Source organism: Urocitellus parryii, chromosome 9 (assembly GCF_045843805.1).
Source record: "Urocitellus parryii isolate mUroPar1 chromosome 9, mUroPar1.hap1, whole genome shotgun sequence".
Taxonomy (NCBI): Eukaryota; Metazoa; Chordata; class Mammalia; order Rodentia; family Sciuridae; genus Urocitellus; species Urocitellus parryii.
In genome coordinates, this window is record NC_135539.1 from 85,860,420 (window position 1) to 85,879,321 (window position 18,902).

Consider the following 18,902-nt stretch of genomic DNA (forward strand, 5'->3'; position numbering starts at 1 on the left):
ATCCTTCTCCATCCCACATGGCTCCCTATCTGCTGTATCCTCACTGTTCTCCATCACCACATGGCTCCCTGTCCGCTGCATCCTCACACTTCTCCATCTCCACGTGGCTCCCTGTCCTCATCCTTCTCCATCACCATGTGGCTCCCTGTCCACGTTCACATTTGATTTCTTTCTGGAGCTCATAGGGCTTCAGCTGTTTTCATGCAAAGTACTTTGAGGCTGTTCATGGACATCTTTCCCTCCAGCCTCACTTTCCCTGCGGCTTACACTTAGGCGGTTTGATTTCCTTGATTCTTTTACTGTGTTACTTTCATAAGAAATTATCTAACATTTCAAAAGTTTAAAGTTACATAGTAACAACTACTGCTGTAAAGTGGCAAAAATGGAAATGTTAAAGGGCTCTTTGCAAAACAGTTGGGTCTGGAGTAGAACTGGATGCCTAGAAGTCTAGCGATGCCGTAAAGGAGAGAATTACTAAAGTTAGACCTTTTCATTTTCTCAAGCCAGAGTGGTGGGTGAGAAGCACCTTTTTGAGTACAGTAGAGTCCTGGGGTGAGTGCAGTGGAGTAACAGGGCCCCTGGGCACAGGAAGGCTTGGTTGCTCAGCACAAAGGGGCTGAAGCATCCTTGTTGGAGGCATGGCCCAGGTCTTAACAGAAGCACATGCAAATCCTTCCTTCCTGGTGGGAAAACAGTGCCACTTGGCCCCCAGGATCCATGCACACCCACATCATTGGTATGAGAGCCAGGGGCCAAAGTCACTAGTGCCATATAAGGAAATTGTCAGAACAATAGACCACAGCCTGAGACCTTGAGACCTGGGTATTGCAGTTGTTGATGCAGACTGAAAATTACGCCGAGTGAAATGCTTAAGGAAATGGTGAAGAGAGAACAAGAGACTATCACAAATAGATCTTAAATAAAAGTTTTAGGGATAGAAAATGTGATTGTTGAAATAGGAATCCAACATACAGAGTAATAGCAGATCTCCCGTTGTCTGCTCTTAAGGGTTGGCTCACCCTTGTCTGCTGTGGAAATTCTCACCAGGTAGTGATGTTTCTTCCAGAGACGTGCTGCATCAGAGTTTCGAGAGTTATAAGCCTGGAGTGCAGGAACTGATCTGTGTGGCTGATCGTTTGGGGTCACTGATGCAGTATGAAACACCCGGCTTTCTGCCCAACAAGCGGATACACAGAGGTATTCTGGGAACTGGTTTGGAATGCCGCTGTTTCTAGCATAAGAGCCAAGGGTCAGTCTGCTTTCTGCTTTTTTTAAAAAAAAAAAAATATTTATTTTTTAGTTTTTAGATGGACACAATGTCTTTATTTTTATGTGGTGCTGAGGATCGAACCCAGTGCCTCATGCATGCTAGGCAAGCACTGTACCACTGAGCCACCACCCCAACCCACTTCCTGGTTTTTAAAAAATATCCATAGCATGTGTTGAGCTCACCCTTCATGCAATCCCCACAGAGACACGACAAGTCGTTTAGGGGGAATTGTGAAAGAAACACCACTTCCCGCCCTCACAGACCCAGAACAGAGGTCCTCTCAGGTCCTCTCTGGGTCGGGTGGGTGGTCCAGGGCCGCCGGTTTGGTTTGTTATAGTGTAGTGAGGAGTTCAGAGGATGGGAGCTTCCCCTGCTTTCCTGGGGGAGCTGGGAGAAGACCCTTTGGTCTTGGTTTAGGAGGACGGTGCCAGGCTTGTATGGTGCGTCCCGCTGTGTGGCCAGGACTTGTGAGTCTGGTGCCTAATTGAAGAGGTGAGCACCCTTGCACCCTGGTGAGCCATCTCAGCCTTTCTCTCTTCTCGCAGCCATGGGCTTGGCAGCACTGGAAGTCATGCAGGCTGTGCAGCGCACCTGGACCAACGGGAAGGTGCGCATGGGCGGGAGGACGCGGCTGATGCAGTGGAGGGACATGTTCGACATTGCCGTGCGATGGAGAAGGTAACCGGCCAGGGGGAGCAGGCCCTGGTCTCCCTGTGGGCAGGTGGCGCCTCTTCTGACCCGCAGGTGTGAATGCTGCTGGGCTTAGTAATAGTTGGCCTGTGCGTTAGGTTGCTCTCTGGAAAGGCCTTCAGAAATTGCTGTCCTCTTTTTTCTGTGGAAAAACACCCAGCTCAAGTTGTGAAGCAGGAGCTGAGTGCTGCACGGCTCCAGTCCTTTGTTATCACCGCATTCTTTCCTCAGTTTTGGAAGAGTCTGGAAGAGGCAGTCTCTGAGGAGCCATTCCTTACCTGTGGCTGCTTTGAGTGGGTGGCAGGGCGGGTCCCTCTCTAGCCAGCCGGTGTGGAGGGTCTTTGGTCCTCATTTGCTCTGCTGGTAAACCTTTGTTGCTTCCTGCTTGGCCCCCTGGGACCTCTGTTGGACTCTGCAGCTTGAGTCGCACTTTGGGATGCCACAACCTAGTGGTTCAAGGCTATTGTGCTCTATGTGCGTGTCTGCAAGTGTCTGGGTTCCTGAGGTCTCAGCTATCATGCACTCTGCTTCACAGGGTGGCCGACCCCGACCAGCCCGTGCTGTGGCTGGATCAGATGCCAGCACGGAGTCTCAGCAGAGGCTTCAATAACCACATCAACCTGATCAGGTACATGCCTTCTGCGTCCTCTCCCTCCATGGGAGTGGACAGCCCAAGGTCAGCTCTGCACCCACAGTCCTGTGACACCCCTTTCCGCTGCCTGCCACGCTCTTTCCCCAGCTCTTCTCAATGTTGAGCATAACTGAAGGGTAGGCTGCCAGGTTCAGTCTCTAAGGAGTCCTGAGACACCCACGAGATGAAGAATGCTGAGAACCTGGTGACCAGTCTGCAGTAGCAGGGGGAAGCTTGCCTCTCCCCGACACGGGAGAGCCAGTGGATGGCTGAGTACTGTGCTTTGTCCAAGAGCTCTGCAAGTTGGGCTCTGGGCAGCACGTACCACCTCCCTCTCTCCCTCCCCATCTTATCCGCCCTCTAAGTAAATGATGAACACATTAGAGTCAGCTTCAAGGAGATCTATGCAATTAGCCTCTTTAATGAAATTAAGTTTAGATAAAACTTACAAATATACCATGTCACATCAAAAATGCTTCTGATTACAGAAACCTGAGTCAATAAGATATCATTCCACATGACTGACATTTAGGTTGGGTGTTAGTAGAAATGCCAATTTTTTTAAGTTCTAGAAAATAAATTTCTTTTTCCCTTCAGACTCGTATCTTCCTATTTCACATGGAACCAATTTGATATGTGTAGCTGGCCTCAGTCAACTGGCTGTGACTGAAGGCCACTGTTGCTGGGCATGTGCTGGGCAGTGTGGTGGACTGTGGGAGGTGCAGCAGGCCCTGGCTTGAGGGATACAGTGCGGTACTGAGACAGGGTGGCCACTGGTGCAGGATGCCCAGGGAACAGAGAAGGGGCTTGGTCCAGGCTGTAAGGAAGGTAGGCTGCCAGGAAGAGGGGAGGGGATAAGGGGGCATAAGTCCAGGAATGTGCTGGGCAAGGTCCTGGAGGTGGTGACCCAGTGCAGCTGAGGGGCAGGGGGTGCAGAGGCTGGAAAGACAGAAGCCAGGATACAAATAGCTCTTAGTTCCCCCTGAGGAATTTTCCCTGAAGGTGGTGGTGAACCATTCAGGAGTGGCAGCAGGGCAGCTGTGGGGGACCAGTTTGGAGAGCTGTGAACACATTAGCGGTCTTGGAGCTGTCAGGAAGTGAGTTGACAGAGGAGAAAATGTTCAGGAGGGGCAGCCAGGAGCTCTGGTGGTGTGTCAGAAGTGGTGGGGAGCCTGGCCACAGGGACGGCCCCGAGTCTGCCGGCTCAGGTGCGTGGTCATCTAGGTAGCCAGCTAACACAGGACGGAGTTGGTGGAGCCCAAGAAGTGCTACACAGGGCGCCATTCATGCTGTGCAGTGGTGACCTTGAGGTGGGGGCCAGGGAGGCAGCAAGGCGGGCCCTGGGACTCCAGTACGGCTGGACGTGAATTTCTGGAATAGGAAAAAGGGACATGAAGCAAGGAGAATATTTGGAGTAGAAAGTAGGAAAGAAAGTTGGAGAGCAGGAGGCCCATCAGTGGCACATCAGGAGAGCTGGCGGCTGCCCGGGGCGTGCGGCTGCATCCGAGTCTGCACCTGCATTGCGCTCCTCAGGGCTGTGCTGTACCTGGGTGGAGCCAGCTCTCCAGACAGGAAGGGCCCCCAAGCCTGCTGAGGCCTTGCTTCTGCCTTCAAGACCGAGCGAGGGATCCCCAACCTTGTCTTGGCTGTGTTGTTCTTATGACTCTTGATGTCCCTGAATTGACACAGGTATCACTCCAAGCATGTTCCTTTGTGAGAAGATTGTTAATTTCAATATTTCTTCTGCCTTTCAGGGGTCAGGTGATCAACATGAGATATCTGGAATATTTTGAGAAAATACTTCATTTTATCAAAGATAGAATTCTTGTTTATCATGGGTAAGCCTCCAGTTTTTCCTTCATGGTGATGGACCGACTGGATAGCTTTTACATTTGTTATGTTCACTGAATGTAGAGATGTAACACCATGCCCACTGACGGGGGAGAATGGGTGGACCAGATGTTGTGTGGGGCCTCAGATTGTGAGGCCTATAGTCGGCACTCCTCCTCCACAGCCAGAGTTCGGAGGGCTGAGTGCTAGCCTGGCACTTGGGCCCTTGGGGTCTCCTCCTTTCTCCAGGGAACTCAGCACTGAGTGGCCACAGAGCACTAACTCAGCCTGCATTGGTGTGAACCCTGGCAGGTTGCGCTCACTGAGCAGCCTCAGGGTGAAAAACGCTTTTATGGCCAGCTGCAGAATTGGGGAATTGACAGGGTCTTGCCAGAATCCACACCACACATGGGACGTGATGCTAGCTGGCTGTCCCTGCTGCCTTCCCTGCTCCACCACTTCAGTGATTCTCATCTGCAGCCTGAACTCCATAGGATTGTGCACGCCCCTGCCCCCGTACCATTTAGAACTGAGGTTTTGGCCTACCACACAAGTGCAGACATCCCCTGGTCCCCCCCCATGGGGACAGTCCCAGGACCTGCAGTAGATGCCAACACCTGCAGCTGCTATAGCAATGAAGAAGTGCTTCTAAAAATGACAGTGTTTGCATAGGACCCCATCACGTCAGCCCCACACCCAGGCTACCTCTAGGTTGCCGCTGTTGCCAAGCAAAGCACAGTGCTGTTAATGGTTGGCTTACTGTGTTGTTTAGGAGTAATGTCAGGTAGGACACCCGCACATGTCCAGTACCGAGGCTGTACTTTTGTACTTCCTCCGCCCTAGTTGAACCCCAGGTGCTCTAACATGGAGCCACATCGCCACTCTTTTTTTTTTTTTTAATTTTAGTTTGAGACAGGGCCTTGCCAGGTTACCCCTGCTGTCTTGAACCTTTGATCCTCCTGCCTGAATTTTCCAAGGTACCGAGATTACAGGTGTGCGCACTTCTCCCAGCTTTTTCTGTGTATTTTTGATCCCTTGGTTGAATTTGCACATGTGGAACCTGAGGATACAGAGGCCAACTGTACTGACTGCTTGTAATTAGGAGCAACTTATTTATTTAAGTTAATGCTAATTGCATGATTGGTTAATCATATTTCTGCATAACCTCAGTTGCCCTCTCCTTCCTTCCCCCTCTCTCTTAAAGGGCTAATAATCCTAAAGGGTTGTTGGAAGTCAGAGAAGCTTTGGAAAAGGTACACAAAGTAGAAGACCTTCTTCCAATTATGAAGGTAACTTGATCATCAGAACTGCAGAGGTGGCTTCAGGGGAAAAGCAACAGCACTTACAGCCTCATAATCTCTAAGTGCATACTTGCTAACAGTAATTAGGGGGAGTCAGTGCTGCGGTCTGCATGTCCCCCAGAGCTCTCCTGCAGGAACAGTCCCTGGTGCACAGTGTGGGGATGGCACCTCTGTTGTGGTAGCCAGTGATGATATGGTTGGGCAGGGCTCTGGGGAGCAAGCTCTGCCTCTTGCCCGCCTACTCTCCATCATGAAGCCTCACTCTCGGGCTTCCAGCCTCCATTTTGTGACAGTGAATTTCTATTCTTATAAATTTCCCAGAATCAGGTGTTCTGTCAGAGTAGCATGAAATGTGAAGAAAGGGGACCCATAACCAAGAAAAGTAAACAGAAGGTTTTGTTTGCTTTGTAAACACTTCAGGAGCCCAGAGCAAAACAGAAACTTACTAATGGAAAACCTCAGCAGGAAAATGGGAGCTACCAGAGGAATCAAAAGAAAATCCAGGGACGAAAAGTCAGTGGTCCCCAGTCTAGACTGGTGATCAGCTCAGGAGCTCAGCAGCTTTGGGGCAGCTCTGGGGGGGGAGCTGGACGGCAGCAGGTCACATAGCATCTAGGTCTCACAGCCCCGCAAGACTAGAAATGGCTGCTTGAAACACCCCGCCTCAGATGTGCATGGTGAGATGTGGTCACAGCGTGTGCTGCCCATCCACATCTCTGCTGGTCCAGAGGAGGGCTTCCAGGGACCTGTGAGTGCTCCTCAGTGAGTACGTGGAAGAGATTCAAGACCAAAGGGAAGATTTGTGACTGGATCTCAGAAACACTGCTTTGGACAGAGAAGCCCGATGCAGGAGATAACGGTGCCAAGAAGGAGCCCCAGTTAGCTGTCCTCCGGGGGAGAGCCAGAGCAGGAGAGACCTGCCTAGAAGAGCAGGAGAGTCCCAGAACGCGAGGCTGCTTGCATGGGTGCATGTGTGCCAAGTACGTCAGCTGTACCAGGGCACTGCCTGTGTGATCCGACCTCAGTGAGAACACGTGGGTCATTTCATGAGAGTGAATCAGTGTCATGGGGTGAATGGATGTGTGATGGGAAAGAAACGGAGTTTTTACGAGCTGAGCAAGTCTGAGCGGCCCCAGATGGAAGATGGCTGAACGTCAGACACAGGCGCTTCAGCTGGCCTCCCAGGACTGTGTCCAAGGAAGAGGCGCCTGCCCCGAGTCCTCCCAAGGTGGGAGGAAACAGGTGAAGAGCAGCCCTAGCTAGCAGAAGCCCAGGAGAGAAGAAAGATGGGGGTGGGGGCATAGCCAGCCAGATGATGGACGGGTCAATGAGGGCGAGGTGAGTTGGGGCCTGGGTGCTCGGAGCTCACTGTGTCCAAGAGTGGCACCCCATGCGCAGGAGCACCCTGGGGCCCAAAGAGAAGTTCCTTAGGAATGAGACAGGGTCTCACAGCCCTGCGCTGTACTCTGGGAACTGGGGTGGGCACTGGAGCAGATAGGTGCCCCCCGAGTCAGCCACATGTGCCGGAGTGTCCCTCGGCTTGCAGTGAATGGACACAGCATGCTCTGCACACACAACAGGGACGTGCCTAGAAGACTCGCCAAGCACAGCAGGCCAACCCCCAGAGGGCAGCTGCCAGCTCCACTCTCCGACAGCCAGAGGCACCATGGCAGATTCACCAGGACCAGGACAGGGTGGAGCATGTGGGGCAGGGCTCTGGTTACAGAGGTAGGTTCTAGACTGGGTTAGTGAAAGGGTCATGGAAGCCGGGGTGACACTGCACACACCGTGAAGATGACCAGAGTTCCCCCTTTTATTGCAGTATGTTGCAACTGCTCTGTTTTTATAGTTGCACAGAGTTTACAAATTTAATTCCACCTTAGATATGTATGTAGGGCAAACAGTGTGTATGGGGCTCAATCCTGTCTCCATATAAAGTCGGTACTTGACTTCCTGCCAGAGTGGTGGATTCTCACAGACAGTGGAGGGGATCCCTCGGAATACCCAGTCCCATATCTGGCTGTGATGGTATGGCAGAGGCAGTTTCAAGCATGTAGGAATTCAGGAATCCCAGTAAGCACAGATGATCCTCTGTCAGAATAACTCGAGAACAAAGAATTCTCAAAAAACAAATGCAAGGAAAACAAGATAGAAATGTGGTGGTGAACAGTCTGAAGTCGGCTGTTGAATGCATGTTGCAAAATAGAAAGTTGTCTGAAGTCGAAATGCTTGGTCACCTCAGCGTTAAAGGTTTAAAAAGTAGAGGGTGGGAGTGGAAATTTACGGCAGTCCTTGTTTTCTCTGGAAAAGCAGATGACCACTGAGTGACCCGTGACATACACAGGTTCAGGGTTGGGCATGCTGCTCGGGCAGAGCACTTGCCCAGCATGCATGGGCCGTGGGCTGAAGCTTCAGCTGCCCCCAGCATAGACTCGGACCCCAGAAGAGCAGAGTGGGGTGTCTGACTTCTCAGCCTCAAGCTCACAAGAAGAGGAGGGACACAAAATGTGGCCATCATGGCCACACGTTGGCAGGCAGGTCTCAGGTGGGCGTTAAGAGGAAGTGCGGGCAGCAGCACAGCATGGAACAGTGAGGGCAGAGGTGTGCTGTGCACGTACTCGAGAGAGCAGCAGGCTGGCCATCAGAATCAAACCCACGGGAACCCAAGGGACTGATGGACTATATCATTGGCTCGGTCGTCAAAACATGAGCTTTTCACCTGGGAGTGAAACTGCCCCAACCTGCCAACTACAGGTACATCTGCTTCTCCCAACAGCCACTTTGGCTGGGAGGACCCACGTCCAGTGATGTTTAGGAGACACGTGTGAAGACCAGCGAGTACCCACCTCTGGGGAGGACCTGGAGCTGGTGGTGAAGCCAGAGCTCGGCCTCTGCCCCAGGCCCGCGTCCACAGCCAGGACTGCAGGGGTCCGTGCTGTGTTTGCATCCTGGGTCTCATCTACGGAGCGTGGAGATGCAGTCAAGAAGCAGCCAGCTGCTCACATGCTTCCGTGGACTCTCGGGAATGTGGCAGGCCCAGGTTCAGCCCTGTGTCTGGTACTTGGTGACTCACTGTCATTGGTAGCGTGGTATTCTGGAATGGTCAGCCATGCTTAGTAAAGCTCTAAACTGCATGTAATATGTTCTTTCCTCAATTTATGTGGTGTTTGTGCTGCTGGCACATTCAGTGTATGTGAAATACTACATGGGTATGAAACAGAGTCTGGTTCCAGGCGCAGTTTTCAGTGAATCATGAACAGGTTTTCCCTCTATGTGGAAGCCCAGCAGCACAGTTGTGTGTGACCTGAACAATGGGACGGTCCTGGTGCAATCACTGCAATAGCCTAAGTGTCCCATCAGTCTCCCAGTGTCCCCAGGGGGCAGGTCAGCGTCAGTGCTGGGACGCACCAGAGGAATGAACTGGAGGGTCTCAGCCTTTGCCTCTGCCCCATGGGCGTCAGGCACTGAGGCTTACTGTATCAGAGCACAAAAGCTGCTTGCAGGGTGGCTTAGACAGAAGAGCAGACTGGACAGTGAGACCATCCCTCAGCAGGAGCCCAAGAGAGGCCAGCACACCCGTCTCAGTGTGAAGTCGCCCAGTCCTATGGGTGGGAATGATGACGCCAGGGAACAGACATGTTGCGTTTCACAAGCACTGGCGGACATCTGCAGCAAGATGTCTGCGTTTTACCTAGGTGGCAAAATGGGGGCAAGCCTGCTGCCTCCAAAGGGCACAATGACGAGAAGGCACGTAGAGCAGCCTGGAAGCCGCAGGTGACTGGTTAGCAGGAGTGCAGGGGCCTGGGTTCACGCCACTTACTGCTTCCTGCTCAGTCGCTCAGTGGATTCCCACCTGGCCCTCCGTGGGTGTGCACCTGAATGAGAAGCGTGGCACCCCAGGCTGGAGTGGCCTTCTGAGAACTGCCTTCCTGGACAAAGCGGCTTCTATTGACAACACCAGGGTCATCAGCACCACCTCTGTTACACTTCACTCCTCCTGTTTCCATCAGCCTTGAGAAAACAAGGACCATGGGCTGGGCTGGGGTTCAGAGACGGAGCACTCCCTGGCACGTGTGAGGCTCTGGGTTCGAACCTCAGCACCACATAAAATAAGCAAATTAATTAAATGAAAGTACAACTAAATATATATATATATATAAAGAAAACATGGATCCTATAAAGGAGCCAGATTTGGGAGGCATTTTTCTGGAATAGTGATCTCTACGAGATTTGGGGTTTGTCACAGCTGTTTAAACAGCTGGCGTCTGGAGCAGCAGCACACAGTGGATCCCACTGAGCACTAGGAGTTCCCTTAGCCCCTGCAGAGGTGGTGCGAGCATGCCTGTGGTGGGACCCACAGGTCAGAGGGGACCCCAGCGTGCCAGCGAGGCCCTCGGCTCTGAGCAGGGAGTGCCTGTGTGGGAGCAGCTGTCTGTAGGATCCGGTTGCTACCTGCCACATAGGATGGGGGAGTCAGGGGCAGCTCCTAGAGGAGGCCCACCCTGGCTGGTCTCAGGGAGTGGACTTAGGCTCACGGGGCTTGTGTTGGGTCTGAGGACTGGAGAGGTATGCTCGTCCCTGTGTGACAGGACAGAGCACTCTGCCTCTTGCATCCAGCGACTTCCCAGACCCCGTGGACATACTCAGACAGTCTGGGTCAGCACTGCAGAACTTCAGCTAGGGTTCTCCGTGGGGTAGACACTAGTAACGGTGATTTTCTTTTCCCCCCTGAAAGCAGTTTAATACCAAAACAAAGGATGGGTTCACTGTAAACACAAAAGTTCCCAGCCTCCGGGACCAAGGGAAGGAGCACGACGGGTTCACCATCACAGTCACTGGAGACAAGTACGTCCGATGGGGCAGGTGCACATGTGCGGGGCGTGACGAGGGGCTGGTTCAGAAAGGAACAGCAGCAGGGCCCAGCTTGCAGTGGCAGGCTTCAGAGGCTGTCACCTGAGACCAGCAGCCTCTGGCCACCCAGTGTGAGGCCGAGCATGTGGCGAGGGGAGGCTTTGACCAGAGAGAGAATGCAGGTGAGCGGATGGCAGGCTGAAGTCGCCGTGGGACTTTCTTTAAGTACATAGGCTTTAGTGCATTGCAGGGGTAGTGTCTTATTGTAGAACATTCAGAAGATGCAGATAAGCAGAGTCAACAAGATAAAAATGAGGTCAATGTCCTTGGGATGGAGTCACCTCGCTGGGTGGGCCGATGCCTCTGCACTCTCACCATCCCGCTGTCATGGCCTTCCAGTCATTTTCTTAGAAGTTTCTGTAGCAACCATAGTGTTAGAATTTAGATGTAGCGTTTCCCCTACAGATAAGTGTTTAAAGTGTTTCCCTTTATGGCTGAATAATCACCCTGATAAGCATTTTCATGAGCTGGATTTTACTTGTATCTGAAATCCAAACCTCATCTCAGAGCTTCCAAACCCCTGGCACTGGGCGGGGGGACAGGTCTCAAGCCTCCCTCTGAGGGTCCTCCAGGGAGGCCTGTGGGAGATCCAAGCCCTCCTGGGGTTTCTGCCCACTGGTGACATGGCCCTGAGTGCCCCTCTGCCTCTTGTGCTTGGCTTTCTCATGAGCATTTGTTCTCACATGGGCGAAGCCACCTCCTGGCGTTCCATGTGGGAACTAACAGGCCCTCATGAGTGAGCACTGGTTAGCAACTTACAAACTCCGTGCCTCTCCTTGTCGTTGAGGTCTTCATCTCTATGCCAAGTACTTTCCCAGGAAAGATGATTCCGCCAGTGGAATTCCAGGGAGTGCTGTTTGATGTAAAGACTGTTCCCTTTTCCTTGCACACACTCAGGGTCTGTGTCCTGGGGTCTAGTCCCAGGCGGAAGTGGGAAGACTGGACAAAGACACATGACATCCCTTCCCCAGCTGCCTTCCACCCACTTCCTCCCTTGCCGTCGGGCTGACTTGAGGCTGGTCTCCAGATCCAGCTGCTGCTTCACCAGGGCTTCACAGCCTTTCCGAAGTCCCTTCCCCATACACCCTGCCCTTGCCTTTCGCTACCAGCACCAGCTCCAGCTCCCAGCAGGTCATTGGTGGCCTCAGATAGTACTTTCGGCCCTGCTTGGACCCCGTCCTGCCAGAACCTGGCCGTTCTGCCCCGCCCCCACCTCCTGTGTCCTCACCTTCCTCCTGTCCAGGGCCCATGTTGAGGCCACATCTTCAAGAGACCTTCCTGGCTTTTTACCCTCTGACAGCTATGTTTGGGCCATGAGCCTGGTCTCCTGGGACCTCCTCTCTGTCCCTTCAATAGCAGCAGCACCTGTGCTTCTCTGTGTGGGCTTGAGAAGGAGCCTGTCTGGTACCGGCCTCGTGTGGCGGCCCCTCAGGTGCAGGTTCTCCACTAGTCTCTGGCATTCAGGGCCCAGCGCCTGGTGAAGCTCCTGAGGAAGTCACTGCCATCAGCCCATGCACTGTGCTGCTGTTCCTCAGCACTGTCTTGGTGGGACCTCAGCAGCTTAGCTCCTGGATCAGGGACGTGTGGTTGGACTAATAGGAGCCAGGTGCCGCAGCTCCTTTCAGTGTAAGCCAGTGTCAGGCCACGGCCAACGTCGTGAGGAGCCACTGGGCTGAGTGGGAGCAGCTCAGCGTGTGGGCTGGCCTCCTTCCTCTTTCCTTCCTTCTTTCCTTCCTTCTTTCTTCCTTTCTTTGTTTGGCTATGTGGACTGGGTAGTAGATACATGCCTTTGACACTCCTGGTTGTGTTTTCAGAGTTGGAAATATCCTATTTTCTGTGGAAACTCAAACCACAGAAGAAAGGACCCAGCTATATCACGCTGAGATAGACGCCCTGTATAAAGACCTGACGGCAAGAGGAAAAGTGCTGATCCTCTCCTCAGAATTTGGGGTAGGTCTCTGTGCCATTTCCAGCTTTTCTCCGGTTCTTTCACAAATGTTTAAAAACCTTTCGTTGAGGTGGTCCGTCTTGTGCTTGAACATCTACAGACATGTATACCTCTTTTTAGAGATTCCTCAAGGCAGAACCTGTCCCACATTTAGCAGTTGCAGTAACTGGGTGTTGAATTGGCAGGTCACAATGTGAATCTGGGCCTCCTCTTCCCTCCCCTCCCAGTACTCGCAGTGAAATTGTAGATTTGAACACACGATGTGTTCTCACTGGATTAGGCAGTGAAATCACACTGAACTTGCTTACTTCGAGCCTAGTGGCCCTGTCTGGCAGGGCCTCTTCCCTTGGTTGCCTGCCCAGATTAGAGGGGGCCCTGTGTAGGTGGGGCCTCGCTTGTCTGCTTGGTGGGCTCCCCACGTGCAGTGGGCACCTCTAAGCTTGAGCAGTTGCTCATTTCTCTGACATTTAACCAGTTCTTCATCAAAGTCCAAGCACAGGATGAAGGTTTTTATCACTTGGGTCTCAATGCAAAGGAAAGAGGCAGCTCGCCAGCACACTTTGGAGCAGAAAGACATGTTATTTGAGAAAGCATGTTAAGGGCTGAGCGTTGCTCAGTGCTTGCCTCACATGCACAAGGCCCAGGTCAGAGCCCCAGCATGGCAAAGAGTAAGCAAGAAAACATATGAGGTGTTGCTAAGTGCTTTTAAAATCCTAACTGTGGTATGTGTCTTGATGTTCCAAATAGCATTAAAGGAGCTGAGGTTTCTGTTTGTCACAGGCTGCTGTGGGAGCTGGGGTTGTGGCTCAGCGGTATAGCGCTTGTCTAGCATGTGTGAGGCCCTGGGTTCCATCCTCAGCACCACTTAAAGATAAATAAATAAAGGTATTGTGTCCATCTACAACTAAAATATATTTTTTAAAAAAATAAGGCTGTGTGGGAGGAACAGCTGGGGACTTGATGCTCCAGGCAGAGGGTGTACGCACCTTCTTGCTGGAGGACCGAGGGCAGATCTTAGAGGGGGGCCGTGGACCATCTTTCCTGATATGGCGGCCCTCACGCCTGCCTGTGGAGTGTTGGTCTGGTGGCCTTCAGTTCACGAGTCTGTGTCCTTTTCCAGGAGGCTGATGCTGTCTGCAACTTGATCTTATCCTTGGTTTATTACTTCTACAATCTAATGCCTCTCTCGCGGGGATCTAGGTAAGTGATGTCTGATGATTACAGCTTTCACATTTAAAAGTGCATTCTGGCTGGCTCCTGTCCTGGACACAGGTGCAAAAGCATCTGAGAAACACTGAGCAGCCAGCCACCTGTTTGTTTTCCCCGAACTCACACCCACAAAAATGGCTTCCTTGATCTGCACATTAGGGGTCTAGTGTGGCTTGTATAGTCTGCCACTCTTGCTAGAGGCCCAGGACGGGGCCGTGCCCTGTGCTTTAGCTCTGGAGTTCACAGTCCCTCCCCTGCCCCTGCCCTCCCTCCTCTCTTTGGCCATTAGTGGCCCTTTAACCTTGAAATGCTCTACTTTGGGTTGCCAGTCCTCCATTACTGGCCCTCCGTGGGGTAGATTCTTGCCAGGTGTTAGACAAGGGGTGTGTCTGCAGTGCTTGCTTCCCTTCTCCTTTCCCAGGACACAGTGCCGCATGATCAGGTGGCACGTTACCCCTATTTGAACTTAAGGTGTTTTTGGCTGAAATATTCTTGAATTTCTTTCAAGTTTTGGAAACATGATAGTAAGTTTTGTGATGGTATTTACAAGGCTTTGAAACAGGACCATGGTCTCAGTGCCAAGTCTCCTCCACCCAGCACTGCAGCCACCCCGTTCCTCCTGCCAAGAGTTGGAGCAGGGCCACTTCCAAACACTGCTGCCCTGGACCTGTCCAGGGAGACCAGGCAGCAGACTCTGCTCATGGGCCCCAAGCAAGCAGGCAAGGGCCCCAGGCTCGGTCTCCTGTGGCCTCCTTGTTCCCGGCAGCTCACGTACCCCCAAGTTCCAGACCACTGCTTGCTAGTTGTCTGTTCTGCTTCTTTGGGGGCCAACATTTTTAATGCTTAAAAAATATGATTACTGCATTTGTTTTTATAAACCTTGTGTATGTGTGTCTTAGTGCCATTTTAAACTTACTATTTCACAGCAGTAGAAAATGGGAAGAAAACCCATAAAAATACTTTTCTTAGAAAGAACGTACTCAGTGACTTTACCCTAAAATAGCAAATCAGTCGATTTTTAGTAGTAAATGACTCAATTTTTTTAAACAAGTAAAAGCCTTGCTGTGTGACTAAGTGATGGATGTCCTGCCTTGTGTGGTGGCAAGCGTGCGAGGCCTGGTGAAGGTCCTGCCACCTGACGGCTGTTCTCCTTACAGCGTCATCGCCTACTCAGTCATTGTGGGTGCACTCATGGCGAGCGGGAAGGAGGTGGCCGGGAAGATCCCCAAGGGGAAGGTGCGTGAGTGCCACTGGGGGCCTGCTGGGTGGGGCCTGGATGCCACCCCATCTCACTGCTGCCCCACGTCTCTCCCTTTTTCAGTTGGTCGACTTTGAAGCTATGACAGCCCCCGGTTCAGAGGCCTTTAGCAGAATAGCCAAAAGCTGGATGAACTTGAAAAGGTAACTCCATGTGGAGGGGGGTGGAGGCCTAGCCTGTGTGGATACTGTGGGTCCCGGGTGCTTGTGTGGGTTGAGGGTTCTCCTGCCTGGTGGGCCCTTCAGGTGGGCTAGAGACGAAGGTGAGGGAGGTGGTAGGTGAGGAAAGCAGGTGGGTCAGAGTCGCACTCCCAGGCCTCCACTGCTGGGGCCACTTGCCCTGGACGGGGGCGTGCTCGTTGTCAGAGCCTGTCTCACTACTGGTACTGGCACAGAGCCTGGTTGCTCTGTGACACATCGTGGTGACATGGGCAGGAATAAGCCAGTGGTGCTGCGTGCCAGGAGTCCGCAGACCCACTGCCCAGCTCTTGCCCACCTCCAGGGCCCTGGGGAGGAGCCTGGGATCAGACTCTGCTGCTTCCACGGCGAGCACAAGGAGAGGCCTGCTGTCACATCTTAACCAGCTGCAGATTTGCCTTCATGCCCACAGCAGCCCTCTGACTGCTGCTGGGTGATTCGTGTTCTTTAAAAGGGAGAGGTGTGGGGTTGAGATTGTGGCCCATCATCCTTCTGCCTGCCCCGAGTCCTTGTTTGGGGTTTGCCAACTCACACATGGTCACAAGGCTGGCCGATGGGAGAGTTCACCTTGCAAGCCTTCTGGCAGCCCCTGAGGGGACAGTGACAGCAAGACCTAGCCCTGTTGGTCAGTGTTTGCAAGCTGGCTGTTGCTGAGGGGGAAGTTCGGGCGGGGTGCGACCTGGCGGCGGGGGGCGGTGCGGTGTCCTCAGCTTCCAGGTCCAGCTTCAGCACAACGGGAGAGGCGCGGGCCCATGTGATCCCTTTGACTTCTGAGCTGCCAGGGTGCCTGGGGCCCTGCAGGGAGGGGTGACCACTGCACCTCCTGCCTGCTTTTCCCAGGGGAGGGACGAGGGCCAGGTGAACTCTGGCCTGTGTGTGAGGCGGTGCAGGCCCTCAGACCTTGTCTCTCTTCCAGCATCTCTCCTTCCTACAAGGCTCTTCCGTCCGTGTCAGAGACGTTCCCCACGTTGCGGTCGATGATTGAGGTGCTGAACACAGACTCCTCTCCACGCTGTCTCAAGCAGCTCTAGCTGCACCGTGGGCTTTCTGCACACAGGCGGCCGGGCCTCTTTCTTCTTAAGTTATTTTTTAAAACATGGAATTATTAAGAAATTAGGTCCTTTATTACTTTTGATACCAATTTTTGATAGGAATTGAATACTTGAAATCATTTTCTTTACTTTTCCAAACCATAAAAGAAATCATGAAAACAGGTTTTTGGAGAAAAGCTACTTGACTAGGAAGGGGGAAAGTGTTGGTTGGTGTCTGTAGGTCTCCACTGACAGTCATGGGACTCCTTCCTTAAGCAAAAAAAAGTTCACTTCAGAAGCCAAAAATCAATGACCCGAGAACAAAGCCAAGAACTCACCGGCCTGTCTTCATAGCTGCGGGGCCAGGTGCGCGCAGACCTGGCTAACCTTGTGCCAGGTGTGGTCCGGGCCTATATTATCCCAGCGTGGGCAGAGGAGCTGGGCCCAGGAGTGCACCACCACCGCAGCTGGAGCGCGTCACCGACGGTGCCAGTGTCCTGACCCCGGATCACAGAACCATTAGGAAAACGACTGAAGTGACTCTGTCAGTCACCATTTGGCCCTGGATTTCGAATGTTCTGTTTTGTGAGCTAGGTTGGCTTTTGTGCCTAAGGACACTCAGAAAGCTGCTTGTCCATGTGCAGACAGGGCGAGTGGCAGGGAGTGAAGGTCATTAAACTGTTGGCACTGCCAGTCCCCCCTGTGCTGGCTCCTTGACTCTGTGTTCTGCTTTTGTTAGGGTTCAAACAAGCTCCTTCCTGCTCTGGGCTGCCCAGTATATGTCCTGGAATGTGCGTGAGACCACCTCCGGGACGGTCCTTGCCTGCCCCTGCCCCTGCCTCTGCCCCTACCCCTGGGAAAGACGCTACCCAGGAACTGGCTCCCAGATGGCCGCCACACACAGGTGGCTTGTGCCCTCCTCTGGCAAACCTGGAGACGGCAGTCATGTCGGTTCTCAAGTGCCTCAGTTTGTAAACAGATTTCACACTCACATATCATCTTCCTGGGGCTGCAACTGTGCTCGGAGAGGTCGTCTTGCTTGAGTTGTGCAGGTCGGGGAGGTCAGCAACTCACTGAGGCCCCAGGTGTGCCCTGCTGTTCCATGCTTTAGGAACCAGGGCCTCAGCTGACTGGCTCGCCTGGCGCTGCACGGGACGGAGTCCTCACTAGGAGGCCCTGAAGCCTTTGGCCTGCTGGTATGGCGCCAGGCACAGAAGACGCCACTGAGCCACACTAGCCCAGTCAGCAAGCCCAGTCCAGGCCAGTGAATATTTGGGGGGGACACAAGTATTCAGTCTATAGCGCCCCAGAATTAGAATTTATCCTTTTTATGACTTAGCTAACTCCAGATTCCTGCATTTCCACTTTGATGATCCATTTCTGCTCAGGCAAGAAGTGCCTCTGGCTTGTGGAGACATGTGGCTCAGGGGCTGCTGAGGCTCTGGGGACCTGCGTCAAGGCCAGGTGAAGGAGCTCTGTTGCCGGCCGAGGCGGTGCTGGTTCTCTGAGCACCTCTTCTCAGGGAGGCTAAGGGGGTACGTGTGTGTGGTGACACTGGAGGTTCTTTTATCACATCTGCAACAATGAGAAGGTCAACCACAGTTCCTGCTGCAAGAATTGCTCTCTGAAAAGTTCACATTGGTTGTACTTTTTATTTCTTTATTTTTGGTACCAGGGATTGAACCCAGGGGCACTGAACCCCTGAGCCCCATCCCCAGCTCTATTCTGTATTTTATTTAGAGACAGGGCCTCCCTGAGCTGCTTAGTGCCTCACTGTTGCTGAGGCTGGCTTTGAACTCACCATCCTCCTGCCTCAGCCTCCCCAGCCACTAGGATAATAGGTGTGCACCACCTCTCCTGGCTAGTGGTCCTTTTTTTTTTTTTTTAATATTTTTAGTTGTAGATGGACACAATACCTTTATTTTGTTTATTTGGTTTTTTGTGTGGTACTGGGGATCGAACCCAGGGCCTCATGCAAGCTAGGGCAAGCACTCTACCACTGAGCCCAGCCGCAACCCTAGTTGTACTTTTTATAGAGATCTTTTTTTTCCCCTCTCTCTCTCTCTCTCTCTCTTTTTTTTTTTTTTTAACAATGGCGATGGAATCCAGGGGTTTTCTGCCACTGAACTTCACCTCCAGCCCTTTAATTTTTTATTTTTGAGACAGAATCTTGCTAACTTGCTTAGGGCCTCACTAAGTTGCTGATGCTGACCTTGAATTTGCAGTCCTTCTGCCCCAGGAGTCCTGGGATTACAGGCCCAGGCGTGGCAACAGCGTCCAGGTTCTCCTTCTAGGAAGTGCCTGCAGTGTGTCTTGATGCTTTTTTCTGCCTCCTGAGTCTGTGGAGTGGGAGGCAGAACTTGGAGGTGTCTGTGGCTCCATAGCCCCTCAGCGTTCCAGCTGTGGTGAAGACTGAGAGGGCAGCCGCCATGCTCCCTGATGGTGGGGACGCAGGTTCCATGACCAGAATGCACTTGAGGCCCTCATGGGGCCGTGGGCTGTGGAAGCCCTACATGGAGCCTCCTGTATCCTGGAAGTGCCTTTTTTCCTTATGTTTTGCAGTGCTGGGGATGGAGCCCTGGGCCTCGGGCATGTCAGGCCAGCGCTGGGCCCCTCCTGTGACCTC

The 18,902-nt window shown here is 52.7% G+C and overlaps 1 protein-coding gene across 4 annotated transcripts in view; it reads left to right on the top strand.

Annotated features, from left to right (window-relative positions):
- Ttc13 (tetratricopeptide repeat domain 13) overlaps positions 1 to 16,972 on the top strand; it is a 58,728-nt gene extending 41,756 nt beyond the window's left edge. For 2 of the 4 annotated variants that reach the window (XM_026412298.2, XM_077802264.1), the window contains 11 exons: positions 1,067 to 1,197; positions 1,816 to 1,948; positions 2,496 to 2,588; positions 4,346 to 4,429; positions 5,626 to 5,710; positions 10,458 to 10,567; positions 12,448 to 12,583; positions 13,702 to 13,781; positions 14,948 to 15,026; positions 15,112 to 15,191; positions 16,162 to 16,972. In XM_026412298.2, coding sequence (XP_026268083.1) covers positions 1,067 to 1,197; positions 1,816 to 1,948; positions 2,496 to 2,588; positions 4,346 to 4,429; positions 5,626 to 5,710; positions 10,458 to 10,567; positions 12,448 to 12,583; positions 13,702 to 13,781; positions 14,948 to 15,026; positions 15,112 to 15,191; positions 16,162 to 16,276 — 1,126 coding nt within the window. In that variant the 3' untranslated portion in view covers positions 16,277 to 16,972. The remainder of the gene's footprint in view (positions 1 to 1,066; positions 1,198 to 1,815; positions 1,949 to 2,495; positions 2,589 to 4,345; positions 4,430 to 5,625; positions 5,711 to 10,457; positions 10,568 to 12,447; positions 12,584 to 13,701; positions 13,782 to 14,947; positions 15,027 to 15,111; positions 15,192 to 16,161) is intronic. The other 2 variants (XM_077802263.1, XM_077802265.1) reach the window with 1 other exon arrangement.
- Positions 16,973 to 18,902: the final 1,930 nt, after the last annotated feature.